Source organism: Carlito syrichta, unplaced genomic scaffold (assembly GCF_000164805.1).
Source record: "Carlito syrichta isolate Samal-C Ts95f unplaced genomic scaffold, Tarsius_syrichta-2.0.1 Scaffold314095, whole genome shotgun sequence".
Taxonomy (NCBI): Eukaryota; Metazoa; Chordata; class Mammalia; order Primates; family Tarsiidae; genus Carlito; species Carlito syrichta.
The window spans coordinates 4,773-18,715 of record NW_007258191.1 but is presented as its reverse complement, the minus strand read 5'-3'; the positions used below and the strand labels follow the sequence as shown (position 1 = coordinate 18,715).

Sequence of the window (13,943 nt, the reverse complement as noted above, 5' to 3'; positions counted from 1 at the left end):
AAGCCTGGGTGACAGAGCAAGACCCTGTCTCTAAAAAAAAAAAAAAAAAAGGGTCACAATGACTCTACCCTTTTCAAGATGAGGAAATAAGTGAGAGAGCTGAGATTCAAAACCTGGGCTGCCTGGGCTGCCCTAGTAAAATACATCCATAGGCTAGATGGCTTAAATAACAGAAAATTATTTTCTCAAAGTTTCAGAGACTGGAGTCCAAGATCAAGATGCCAGCATGGTCAGTTTGTGTTTCTTCCTGGCTTGCATAATCTTAATTATTTCCCTACAGTTCCCATCTCTAAATACAGACACCTCGGGAGGTAGAACTTCATATAAATCTGGAGGACACAAACATTCAGTCCATAACACCAGCAGTGTCTCACACCAGACATAATTAGAAAGACATAATCAGATAGTTAAAAATATCTGATTTGTTCTAATACTACATTAGGTATGAGGTAGGGAACAGAGGTGAGTGCACTTAATTTGCTTCACTTGTTGGTCTGAAACTTTAATTAAAATCGGGCTGCCAACTTTTCAGACATCTAGACGCATACCTCCCACAGAGCTTTGCTAGGGAACACTCGAAAAGGTTCCTGGATTTAGAAGTCTAATTTGGAAGAGAGAAAGAGAGGGAAAAAAAAAAAAAGTAATTCTGCTGACCTCTGAAGCCATGACTCAGAAACAATGTTTTTAAAATTTATTCCCCAAATCAGATATGGTTTGCTGGGAGGCCCAGCAGCCTTTCCAGTTAATGGCAACAGGTAAGGGGAAGTTTCTTTGAAGTTCCTCCAAAGATGTCATTTGACGAAAGGTTGAACTTATTTCTTTTTATGGTCAGATTGTTTTGGTCTTGATCATTGTTCTGAAGAAAGAATGAAGATTGACTACACAAATATTTCAAACCCTTCTTTCATTTCCTCCTTTTTTGCAGAAGCACCCAGTTTAATCAGGATATTTGCTTGCATTGTAATTATTTACTTAAAGGACTTCTGGTATGTTTTAAACAAGTAATTCATTCTCCTTGTAAATTGTGAGGTAGAGATTGTATATATTCCCAAGTATCATTAAGCTAGAAAGCTGGTATGGTTAATTTGCCTTCTGAAGATCAATAAATTCTAAAATATTAAATGAATATAACTGGATTAGGATTTACAAAATACAAATTTGTAGACAAGGACAAGGAGCTGCAAAGGAGTGGCAGTTTTCTCTTGGAGTATTATTTAAACCTTGGTTCAAACCCCTGACTCTTTTCAGTTATAAAAGAGCAGTTCTCTCCAGAAGAGTTCAAATGTTGTTTCTTGGATTTTTTTTTTAGTTGGAGTCTCACTCTGTCACCCAGGCTGGAGTATAGTGGCATGCTCAAGGTCATTCTAGCAGCGACCTACTGGCCTCAGGGGATCCTTACATCTCAGCCTTCCAAGCAGCCCAGAACTACAGGTGGGCGGTACCATGCCCGGCTAATTTTTTTTTATTTATTGTAGAGACAAGGTTTCACCAAGTTGTCCAGGCTGGTCTTGAACCCCTGGGCTCAGGCAATCCTCTTGCCTCGGCCTCCCAAAGTGCTGGGATTATAGGCTTGAGCCACCGCGCCCGGCCTCTTGGAATTTTTTAATCACAATTTCGTTTGTTATTTTAATCTTCCTTGATCCAGATCCAGAGACTTAGGGAAAAAAAAGTGTTTTGTTTTTTTTTTCTGGACATGGATCAAGAACTTAAAGTGAATTTTCAAAGTCTCAAAGTGGAGCTGCTTTGGGCTACATTAGACATGTATTGAAATAGTGAGAAGAGTGTCAATTGTCCAGAGAATAATTAAAACTGCTCCACCCTACCAAGACTGAGCAGAAAATGTATCATGTTCAATACTAAATTAATTCTTGATATGATTACAGTTTGAAATGTAGGCTAAAGAGACCCTTAGGCAGTGCTGCTTGTCACCAAACAGAATTTTCCAAGGCCATAGTGACAAAGGGGCCTATCTATCTTAGTGAAGGTCATGTCATTAAAAAGTTATGGCTTAACATCAATAAGGTATCTGATCTCAAACCAGGCAAAGTGGTGGGGACCAAAGGGAGGCCCAAACTTTGCCTATACGATGAACACTTGTATACCTAATCCTGAATTGTACCCCTCATCTTTAAAATTAAAAAAAAAAAAAAAAAAGTTGTGGCTCTTGGGCAGAGGTTGGCAAAGTCATGGCCAAATCTGGCCCACTGCCTGTTTTGTAGATAAAGTTTGACTGGAACACAGTCCTATCCATTTGTTTATTACCTATGGCTGATTTTGTGCTACAATGAGTAGTAGTTACAACAAAGGCCATAAAGTCCACAAGTCCTAAAATATTTAGTTTGGCCCTTTGGAACTGTTTTTTCATTGTAGTGCCTTAAATTGGCCCTATCCCCACTTCTTCATTCATTGACCTACCTAGGTCAGGGGTATGTTATATCAAGTATCTGATGAAGAGCTGACCATCTAAACTTTAATTAGCTGTGTTTCCTGTGACATGACAAACTTTCCATTGATATTGAGTCACAAGTTTAATTAAGATGATATACATGATAAAAGCATATCTCTTCTCAATTAGCAGAAGCTGGAAGAGAAATATACAGAAACTTTATTATTTATTTATTTTATTTTTTGAGCTGGAGTCTTACTCTGTCGCCCAGGCTGGAGGGCAGTGGCACGCTCCCGGCCACTGCAGCCTCGACCTGCTGGGCTCCGGCGATCCTTCTGCCTCAGCCTTCCAGGTAGCTAGAAATACAGGCAAGCGCTACCATGCCTGGTTAATTTTTTGATTTATTGTAGAGATGAGGTCTCACCAAGTTGCCCAGGTGGGTCTCGAACCCGTGGGCTCAGGCAATCCACTCACCTCAGCCTCTGAAAGGCACGGGATTACAGGCTGAGCCACTGAGCCTGGGCAGAAACTTTATTTTTAAAACTTTAGCAACAATTAGAGGGGAATTTTCTTTAACTTGATCTTTTCTTCTATATTTGAAAAATATTTCATCTTTGTTAAATTTTCCTTGGCTTCTTCAAAGTTAGCTGAAATAAACAGAGACATGATATCAGGTTTTTCATTTTAAGCAAGAATAAAACCAACACTAGTGACCAGGGCAGCCATATAAAAGCTGAGTTCTGGGTTCTGGAGGGCCCACTAATTACTCAGTGACTCAGCAGTGGAGAGGGGAAACATTTGGATTGTTATGGAGGCAAAGGAATGTTAACCAAAAAGGGACAAAACAGGCAGAGTGCAGTGGTTCACACCTGTAATCTCACCAGTTAGGGAGGGCAAGGTGAGGGATTGCTTAAACCAGGCTAGGCAATATAGTAAGACTTCATCTCTACAAAAAAATAAAAATATTAGCTCGGTGTGGTGGCACATACCTGTAGTGTAGTTTCAGCTACTCGGGAGGATACCCTGAGCCTGGGAGTTTGAGACTGTGGTGAGACATGATTGTGTGTGCCACTACATACCAGTCTGGGTGACAGAGTGAGACTCTGACTCAAAAACAAAACAAAACAAAAACCCCAAACAAACAAACAAACAAAAAACCCAAAAAGGGGCAAAAGCATGCTTGTTTACAGGATGAGATAAATTAGACAAGCTGTTGTGTTTTACACGTTTTCCACTAGTACACACAAGGTGGTGTATCCTTGAAGAGGGTGTGGAAGCACTGGGTGTTTCCTCTGTGCCAGGTGATTCTGGTATATAGAAATGATGTCCTTAGACCAGTGATTTTCAGTTGGTGTGTGTTTGCCCCAGGGATATCTGGCAATGTTTGGAGATATTTTTGGTTGTCACAACTAGGGAAGTGGTACTGACATCTAGTGGGTAGAGGCCAGGGATTCTGCTTAACATCTTACAGGGCACAGGACAGCTCTTTACACTCAAAGTTCAGTGGGGCCAAGGTTGAGAAATCCTGACTTAGGAAAGTATAATTGAATGTGATGAGTACTGAAATGAAGATATGTTATGACTATCTGCATAATCCCAGATGACCCCAAAATAAAATATTAAGCAAAAAAGCAGGCCAGGCTTGGTGGCTCAGCCTGTAATTCCAGCACTTTAGGAGGCCAAGGCAAGTAGATTGCCACGGGTTCGAGGCCAGCCCGGGAAACTTGGCGAGACCTCGTCTCTACAATAAATCAAAAATTAGCCAGGTGTGGTAGTGCACGCCTGTAGTTCCAGCTACTTGGAAGGCTGAGGCAGAAGGATTGCTGGAGCCCAGCAGGTTGACGCTGGGGAAGTCATGAGCATGCCACTGCACTCCAGTCTGGGTGACGGGAGTAAGACTCCAACTCAAAAAAAAAAAAAAAAAAAAGCTAGTCATAGGAGGACACATATGGTATGATGCTATTTATATGAAGATTCAAAATATGCAAAACTAAATAATATAGTACTATGTCAACTATCAAGAAAAACAAGGGAATGATTAGTACAAAATTTAGGAGAGTAGTTACCATGAAAGGGAGATGTAACGGCTAAGGGCCTATTGGGCACTTGGAAGGCTCTGGTCATGCTCCATTTTTTAAACTTAATTTACTTAACATATGTGTGTGTGTGAATGTGTATTTAGCTGAGACTGCGGGCGCATGCCACCACACCTGGCTAATTTTTTGTAGACATGAGGCCTTGCTATGTTACCTAGGCTAGTCTCAAACTCTGGGACTCAAAAAATCCTCCTGCCTTGGCCTCTCAAAGGGTTGGGATTCCAGGTGTGAGCCACTGCACCCTTAATTTACTTAACATATTTAATTAATTAATTTATTTATTTCCGCCTCAGCCTTCCGAGTAGCCAGAATTACAGGCATGTGCCACCACGCCCGGCTGATTTTTTGATTTACTATAGAGATGAGGTCTCGCTGCCCAGGTGGGTCTTGAACCCGCGGGCTTAGGCAATCCACTCACCTCAGCCTCCCAAAGGCGCAGGATTACAGGCTGAGCCACCGAGCCCGGCTTATTTTTTTATTTTTAAGAATTTATTCTTAGCTGGGCTTGGTGGCTCAGCCTGTAATCCCGCGCCTTGGGAGGCTGAGGTGAGTGGATTGCCTGAGCCTGCGGGTTCGAGACCCGCCTGGGCAACTTGAGGAGACCTCATCTCTACTATAAATCAAAATGAGCTGGGCGTGGTAGCACGCGCCTGTAGTTCCTACTACTTGGAAGGCTGAGGCGGAAGGATTGCCAGAGCCCAGCAGGTCGAGGCTGTGGTGGCCGGGAGCGGCCACTGCACTCCAGTCTGGGTGACAGAGTGAGACTCCAACTGGAAAGAGAAAAAAAGGATTTATTCTGAGTTGTGTACCATCACGCCTGACTAATTTTTCTATTTTTTTGAGGAGATGATGTCCTCCTTTCTTGCCCAGGATGGTCTCAAACTACTGGCCTCAAGTAATCCTCCTGCCTCATCCAACTAAAGTGCTGGGATTACAGGTGTGGGCCACCATGCCCGGCAAGAATTTCTATCCTTTTTAAAGCCAAATAATACTTCATTGTATAATGTTCCATTCCATTTTAAGGCTGAAAAATATTCCACATTTTGTTTGTTCATTTGTTAGTGGACACTTGGGTTGTTTCCACTTCTTGGTTATTGTAAATAATGTTGCTATGAACATGGGCACACAAATATCTGTTTGAGTACCTGTTTTCAAATCTTTTGGGTATATAACTAGTAGTATAATTGCTGGGTCATACAGTTTTTGAGGCAGCTGCATAATTTTAGATTCCCCCAATCTAAAATTTTGCTGATTTACATGGCAGCTGCATAATTTTAGATTCCCCCCAATAGTGCACAAGGGTTCTAACTTCTCCACATCCTTGCCAACACTTGTTATTTTCTGGGTTTTTATTATTTCTTTATATTTGCTATCCTAATGGGTATGATTGTGATTTTCTTTTCATTTCCTTAATGATTAGTACTGTTGAACATCTTTTCATATACTTATTGGCCATTTGTATACCTTTTTTGCATGTTGTATTTCTAAAACTGAGTAGTGGGGACATGGCTATTTGTTCTATTATTACTCTTGTGGAGTTCCTCTATGTCCTTACTAATTTTCTGTCTGCTAGATCTTTTTATTTCTTATAGTGGGGTGTTGAAGTCTCCAACTGGATTCATCTATTTCTCCTTGTAATTCTATCAGTTTTTCCTCACATATTTTGATGTTCGATTGTTAGGTGTGTACACATTAAGTATTGTTATGTCTTTTTTTTGAGTTGGAGTCTCACTCCATCGCCCAGGCTGGAGTGCAGTGGCATGCTCACGGCCACCCTAGCATTGACCTACTGGGCTCAGGCAATCCTTCTGCCTCAGCCTTCCAAGTAGCTGAAACCCAGATAATTTTCTTTTTTTGATTTATTGTAGAGACAAGTTCTCACCAAGTTACTCAGGCTGGTCTCGAGCCCCTGGGTTCAGGCAATCTTCTCGCCTCGGCTTCCCAAAGTGCTGGGATTAGAGGCTTGAGCCACCGCGCCTGGCCTGTTATGTCTTTTTAGAGAATTGGCCTTTGTATATATAATTATGTAATGCCAGTCTTTATCCCTAATAACTTGTTCTGAAGTCTGCTCTGTCTTAAATTAATATAGCTATTCCTGCTTTACTTTGATTAGTGTTAATATGCTATATCTTTTACCATCCTTTATTTTTTTATTTTTTGAGTCAGAGTCTCACTCTGTCACCCATGCTCACAGCCACCACAGTCTCAACCTGCTGGGCTCAGGTAATCCTTCTGCTTCAGCCTTCCAAGTAGCTGGAACCATGGGTGCATGCCACCACGCCCAGTTAATTAAAAAAAATTTATTGTAGCGACGAGGTCTTGCCAAGTTGCACAGGCTAATCTTGAACCCCTGGGATCTACCTCCCAAATTGCTGGGATGACAGGTGTGAGCCACTGTGTCTGACAATCATCTTTTATTTTTAATCTACATGTGTTTTTATATATATATATATATATATTTTTTTTTTTTGAGTTGGAGTCTATGTCTGCCAGACTGGAGTGAGGCGAGTCTTGAACCCACGGGCTCAGGCAATCCACTCACCTCAGCCTCCCAAAGGCGCGGGATTAAAGGCTGAGTCGCCGAACCCGGCTATGTGTTTATATTTAAAGTGGGTTTTTTTGTAGACAACACATAGTTGGGTCCTGTTTTTGATCCACTCTGACAATCTCTGTCCTTTAGTTGGTACATTTAGACCAATGAGGTTCAAAGTTACTATTGATATAGTTGGATTAATATCTAACATCTATGCTATTGTTTGCTAATTCTTTCTATTGTGTTTTGTTCCTATTTTTGTCTTCCATACTTTGTCTGCCTTTTGTGGTTTTAGTTTAACACTTAAGTCCATTTTCTCACTTTACTTAGATATACTTCTTTTTAAACTTTTTTTAGTTGCCCTAGAATTTGCAATATACACTTATGACTAATCTAAGCCCACATTCAAATAACACTATACTGCTTCAAGGTAGTGTACGTATTTTCTAATAAAAGAATCCTAATTCCTCCCTCCTGTCCCTTGCATCATTGCTGTCATTCATTTCACTTATATGTAAGCATATATATAAAAGCATACAGAATTGAATACATTGCTATTATTACTACTGTGAACAAACTATTGTTAGGTCAATGAAGAAAAATAAAAGTTTTTATTTTACATTCACTTATTCCTTTCTCCAATGTTCTTCCTTTCTTTGTTTTGTTTTATTATTATTTTTTGCCAGTATCTCCCTCTGTTGCCTAGGCTAGAGTGTAGTAGCACAGTCATGGTTACTGCAGCCTCAACCTGCTGGGCTCAGATGATCCTTATGCCTCAGCCTTCTAAGTAGCTGGTACTACAGGCCCACGCCACCATGCGCCACTAACCTTTTAATTTATTGTAGAGATGAGGCTTTGCCACATTGTCCAGGCTGGTTTCGAATTCCTGGACTCAGGCAATTCTCTTGCCTTGGCCTTCCAAAGTGCTGGGATTACAGGCATGAGCCACCATGCCCAGCTGAGTATTATTATTTTTTGAGTTGGGGTCTTGTTCTGTTGCCCATGCTGGAGTGTGGCATGATCACAGCTCACTGCAGCCTCGACTTCCTGGTTGAAGGGATTCACCCTCCTCAACATCTTGAGTAGCTGAGATTACAGGTGCATACCACCACATCTAGCTGATTTTTAAAAATTTTTTTGGAGAGATGAGATTTTGCTATGTTACCCAGGCTTGTGTCGAACTCCTGGGCTCAAGCAATCCTCTTGCCTCAGCCTCCCCAAGTGCTGGGATTACAGTCGTGAGTCACTACACCCAGCTTTTTTTCTTTATGTAGATTCAAGTTTCTGATCTCTATTAATTTCCTTCTCTCTAAAGAACTTTTTTTTTTTTTTTTTGAGTTGGAGTCTCACTCTGTCGCCCAGACTGGAGTGCAGTGGCCGCTCCCGGCCACCACAACCTCGACCTGCTGGACTCCAGCAATCCTTCCACCTCAGCCTTCCAAGTAGCTGGAACTACAGGTGCATGCTACCACAACCGGCTAATTTTTGATTTATTGTAGAGATGAGGTCTCGCCAAGTTGCCCAGGCGGGTCTCGAACTCGTGGGCTCAGGCAATCCACTCACCTCAGCCTCCCAAGGTGCGAGATTACAGGCTGAGCCACCGAGCCCGGCTCTCTAAAGAACTTTTTTATTTTTTTATTTTTTTTGAGTTGAAGTCTCACTCCATCACCCAGACTGGAGTGCAGTGGCTGCTCCCGGCCACCGCAGACTCAACCTGCTGGGCTCCAGCGATCCTTCCGCCTCAGCCTTCCAAGTAGCTGGCACTACAGGCGCGTGCTACCACGTCCGGCTAATTTTTGACTTATTGTAGAGATGAGGTCTAGCCAAGTTGCCCAGTCAGGTCTTGAACCTGCAGGTTCAGGCAATCCACTCACCTCAGCCTCCCAAGGCATGGGATTACAGGCTGAGCCAACCGAGCACAGCTCTCTAAAGAACTTTTAACAGTTCTTGCAAGGCAAGTATGTTGCTGACAAATTCCATTCATTTTTGTTTGTCTAAGGAAGTCTTTATTTCTCCTTCAATTTTGAAGGATAATTTCTTAGGATACAGAATTTCAGGTTGACAGATTTTTCTCTCAACACTATATTGCAGTCTGCGTATCTCTATCTTTTTCATCCTGCTAAAGTAGAGTGGAAGCACTTTGTCTTATCTAATGTTTAATTGACATAGCACTTTTTTGGTACACAGTCTCTCCAGCAAGACTATGACTCCTTATAGCTAGAAATGTAGATTCACATACATTATATATTTCCATACACCTATCATAGGTTGGGTATATAATAGCTACTTATTGAATGAGTGGTTATGCTGCAATGCTTACAATTTCTTTCCATACTTAAGAAAATAAAAAAAAAATGAAGAATGTACCTTGTTCAAAAGCTCTGCTCACATTGTCAGTAAATTCTTTCTGTTTAGCTAAAAGAGAAAATCATTCTATTAATACTCCCATTTAAATAGAATCATAATATGAAGACAACATTTTATAATCGTGTTGGTTTGAACACAACAAAGGAGGGAGCTCGGATTCAAGGAGAAAGCTTTATAACTTTTGTCTCTATACACATCATGACAGCAGCTGTTTAGTTCAGCACTGATTGATATTACTTATATTCTGTGTTTCTAACCATGAAAGGTCTGAGGGGCAATCATTAAGTCTTACAGTGGCTACAGAATCATTAAAACACACACACACAGCCGGGCTCGGTGGCTCAGCCTGTATTCCCGCGCCTTTGGGAGGCTGAGGTGAGTGGATTGCCTGAGCCCGCGGGTTCGAGACCCGCCTGGGCAGTGAGACCTCATCTCTACAATAAATTAAAAAATCAGCCAGGCGTGGTAGCACACGCCTGTAATTCCGACTAGTTGGAAGGCTGAGGCGGAAGGATTGCCGGAGCCCAGCAGGTGAGGCTGCGGTGGCCGGGAGCGGCCACTGCACTCCAGTCTGGGCGACAGAGTAAGACTCCAACTCAAAAAAAAAAAAAAAAAAAAAAAAATCGTGTATTCTTACATGTAAACTTCATTCACCTTCAAAGTACTCTGTTTGATGCAATACTCCTATCAAGATGCTTTTTCCATTGCTCAAAACAGTTTCTGAACTCATCACTAAAAGGTGCTTTCTGTCTCTTCCACATTGGAAATATTTCCCTTTGAGGACTTGTTTTATTGGGGAGACAAAAGTCACTCAGAGTGAGATCGGGTGAATACGGAGGGTGGGGTACAGGGGTCATGCCATTTTTGGTCCCAAACTGCTGAATTCTCAGCACAGTGTGGGTAGATGCATTCGTAAATCACCCATCATAAAATGGAAAAATGTATTGAAAGAATCTCAAAAAACAAATTCAATGAAACCAAATGCAGCCTCTTTCAACAATGCTAGCTGATACACTGATGCTGATGGGTTCCTAGAACACTTAACTAGCAGAGGAAGCCTGTATACAAGGGGCTTGTTCTCCAAAAGATAATTCTGGGGTTTTTTGGGTTCTTCTTGTTATTTCTGTTGATTCCTTGTTAGAAAATGAGGAATTTGATGCCGGGCGTGATGGCTCAAGCCTGTAATCCCAACACTTTGGGAGGCGAGAGGTGAGAGGATTGCCTGAGTCTAGGGGTTCAAGACCAGCCAGGGCAACTTGAGAGACCTCGTCTCTACAATAAATCAAGAAAGTAGCCGGGCATGGTAGCAGGCACCTTGGAAGGATGAGGTGGAAGAATTGGCTGAGCCCAGCAGGTCGAGGCTGTGGTGGCCGTGAGTGTGCCACTGCATTCCAGCCTGGGCACAGAGTGAGACTGTGACTCAAAGAAAAAAAATAAAAGAAAATGAGGAATTTTACAGTAAGTACATTTTTCAGATATAAATAGTATCAATCATTTATATGTACCTTCTTCTTTTTTTTTTTGAGTTGGAATCTCACTCCGTCACCCAGACTGGAGTTCAGTGGCCACTCCCGGCCACCACAGCCTCAACCTGCTGGGCTCCGGCAATCCTTCCGCCTCAGCCTTCCAAGTAGCCGAAATTACAGGTATGCGCTACCACACCCAGCTGATTTTTTGATTTACTGTAGAGATGAGGTCTAGCTGCCCAGGCGGGACTTGAACCCACGGGCTCAGGCAATACACTCACCTCAGCTTCCCAAAGGTGCGGGATTACAGGCTGAGCCACTGAGCCCGGCTGGTATCTTCTTTTTTTAAATTTTTTTTTGAGTTGGAGTCTCACTCTGTCGCCCAGACTGGAGTGCAGTGGCCGCTCCCAGCCACCGCAGCCTCGACCTGCTGGGCTCCGGCGATCCTTCCGCCTCAGCCTTCCAAGTAGCCAGAACTACAGGCGTGCGCTACCACGCCCGGCTAATTTTTGATTTATTGTAGAGATGAGGTCTCACCAAGTTGCCCAGGTGGGTCTTGAATCTGCGGGCTCAGGCAATCCACTCACCTCAGCCTCCCAAAGGCGCGGCTGAGCCACTGAGCCTGGCTTGGTATCTTCTTTCAGAGCACTTTTAAATACATTATATCCCCAAGATGGGCAGTGATCAGTATTGGAGGAATTACCCCCATGGTCACATGGTTGTTGAGTGGAAGAGTTCGCAACGGAATTCAAGTTGGCTGATTACCAGCCCAGTGTTTGAAATTCACTTCTTAGGTAGCAATTTGGTGCTGGCCAAAGAACATTGTAATAGGAGTCTGGAGGCTCTGAAGTTCTGACCCCAAAATTAACTGGATCTAGCCGGGCTTGGTGGCTCAGCCTGTAATCCCGTGCCTTTGGGAGGTTGAGGTAAGTGGATTGCCTGAGCCCACGGGTTCAAGACCGACTGCAGCGAGACCTCATTTCTACAATAAATCAAAAAATCAGCCGGGCGTGGTAGCGCATGCCTGTAATTCCGGCTACTTGGAAGGCTGAGGTGGAAGGATCGCCAGAGCCCAGTAGGTCGAGGCTGCGGTGGCCGGGAGTGGCCACTGCACTCCAGTCTGGGTGACAGAGTAAGACTCCAACTCAAAAACAAAAACAAAAAACTAGCTCTATGCCTTTGAACATTGACTTTATTTGAGCCTTAGCAGATACCTTAGATGAAGAAATTTAGAAGCTGATCAAGTCAGTCATTCATTATAGGGAAGAATAAGTGTTTTACATTCTTTATTTTATTTAACTTTTTAAAATTTATTTTTATTTTTAGGGAAAAGGTCTCACTCTGTCATACAGGTTGAAGTGCAGTGGCATGATCAAGTCTTGAGCTTCTCAGCTCAAGCAATCCTCACATCTCAGCCTTCTGAGTAGCTGGGACTACAGGCACACTCCACCACACCTGGTTAATTAAAAATTTTTTTTGTAGAGATGGAGTCTCACTATGTTGCCTAGGGTAGTCTTGAACTCCTGGGCTCAAGCAATCCTCCTGTCTTGGCCTCCCAAATGCTGGAATTATAGGTGTGGGCCACCGTGCCTGGCAACTTTATGTTATTTAATTTAATCTCTATAACAACCAGTACTCATATTGTTTCCATTTTACAGATGAGGAAACTGAGGCTCAGAGGGGTGAAGTCACCTGCCTAAGATCACACACAAAGTCAGTACAAGTATTGGGACTGAACCCAAGTAACCTTATTCCAGAGTTTCATGTTGCCCTGCTTTCCAAAATAGTACAAGCAGGCTTTCTGACTCCTCCAACTCCTGAGTTTCTTTTCTTCCTGCACCACCTAGCTCTAATGTTGTCAATACATCCCCTGCTAACAGTCCCTTCACCACAATTTCTATTTTACTGCTTTAAATTTCTCTATTCATTATTATTTACTTATTCAATACATATTTACGGAGTCCTTATTCTATTCCCAGTACTTTTCTGTGATCTGAGTATGTGAGGGAAGCCAACAGCAGACATGACTTCTACTTCTGTAAAACTTTCAGTCTAATGGAGGAGGCTGATATTGATCAAATAATGTCGCAGAGAATAGAAAAGTTATTACTAGGATTAGTCCTATAAATGAGAGGTACCCACTACTAAAGTCAAAAAAGCCTTCTCTGAGGAAGTGATGGTTGTCTTCAGATCTGGAGAAGATTAACTTAGATGGGATAGGGAAACAAAGGGTTTCACACAGAAGCAATAGCATGTGCAAAGACCCAGGGGTAGGAGGGTGCCTAGTACAGATGAGGAACTGGATGGAAGTGGCTATTTTGGCAGGAATAAAGGAGGTGAATGGAAGGGAGCAGACGTCAGCCCATGCAGAGCCTTATAAGGCATATAAAGACTTTGGTCTTAAATCTGAGAGCAGTGGAGGCTGGGAGTAGTGGCTCATGCCTGTGATTCTAGCAGTTTGGGAGGCCAAGGTGAGAGGACTGCCTGAGCCCAGGAGTTCGAGACCAGTTTAGGCAACATGGTGATATATTATCTCTACAATAAATCCAAAACATTAGCCAGGTATGGTGGTACCTGTTAATAGTCCCTGATACTTGGAAAGCTGAGGTGGGAGTATAGCCTGAGTCCAGCAGTTGAGGCTGCAGTGAGTTGTGATTGTGTCGCTGAACTCCTCCTGCTTGGGTGACAGAGTGAAACTCTGACTCAAAAAAAAAAAAAAAATGAAAAAGAAAAAAACATCTGAGAGCAGTCAGAAGCCACTTAGTGTTGTTGTTGTTGTTTTTTTGAGTTGGAGTTTCATTCTTGCCCAGGCTGGCATACAGTGGCACAATCACTGCTCGTCACTGCCTCGACCTCCTGGGTTCAGGTGATCCTTCTGCCTCAGTCTCCCAAGTAACTGGGACTAGAGGTGTGCACCATGCCTGGCTAATTTTTTGAATTTTTGTAGAGATAGGGGTCTTACTATATTACCTAGGCAGGTTTCAAACTCCTGGTCTCAAGAGCTCTTCCTACTTTGGCCTTCCAAATGCTGGGATTACAAGTGTGAGCCACTGTGCCCGGCCAACCACTTAGTTTTTTTTTTTTTTTTTTTGGTT

At 42.7% G+C, this 13,943-nt stretch overlaps 1 protein-coding gene across 1 annotated transcript in view; it reads right to left on the bottom strand.

The window, feature by feature from the left end:
• HSCB (HscB mitochondrial iron-sulfur cluster cochaperone) overlaps positions 1-13,943 on the bottom strand; it is a gene marked incomplete at its 5' end in the record, with an annotated part of 21,490 nt that overhangs the window by 3,028 nt on the left and 4,519 nt on the right. Inside the window, 2 exons of the mRNA XM_008071020.2 lie at positions 2,911-3,033; positions 9,383-9,430. Coding sequence (XP_008069211.1) covers positions 2,942-3,033; positions 9,383-9,430 — 140 coding nt within the window. The remainder of the gene's footprint in view (positions 1-2,910; positions 3,034-9,382; positions 9,431-13,943) is intronic.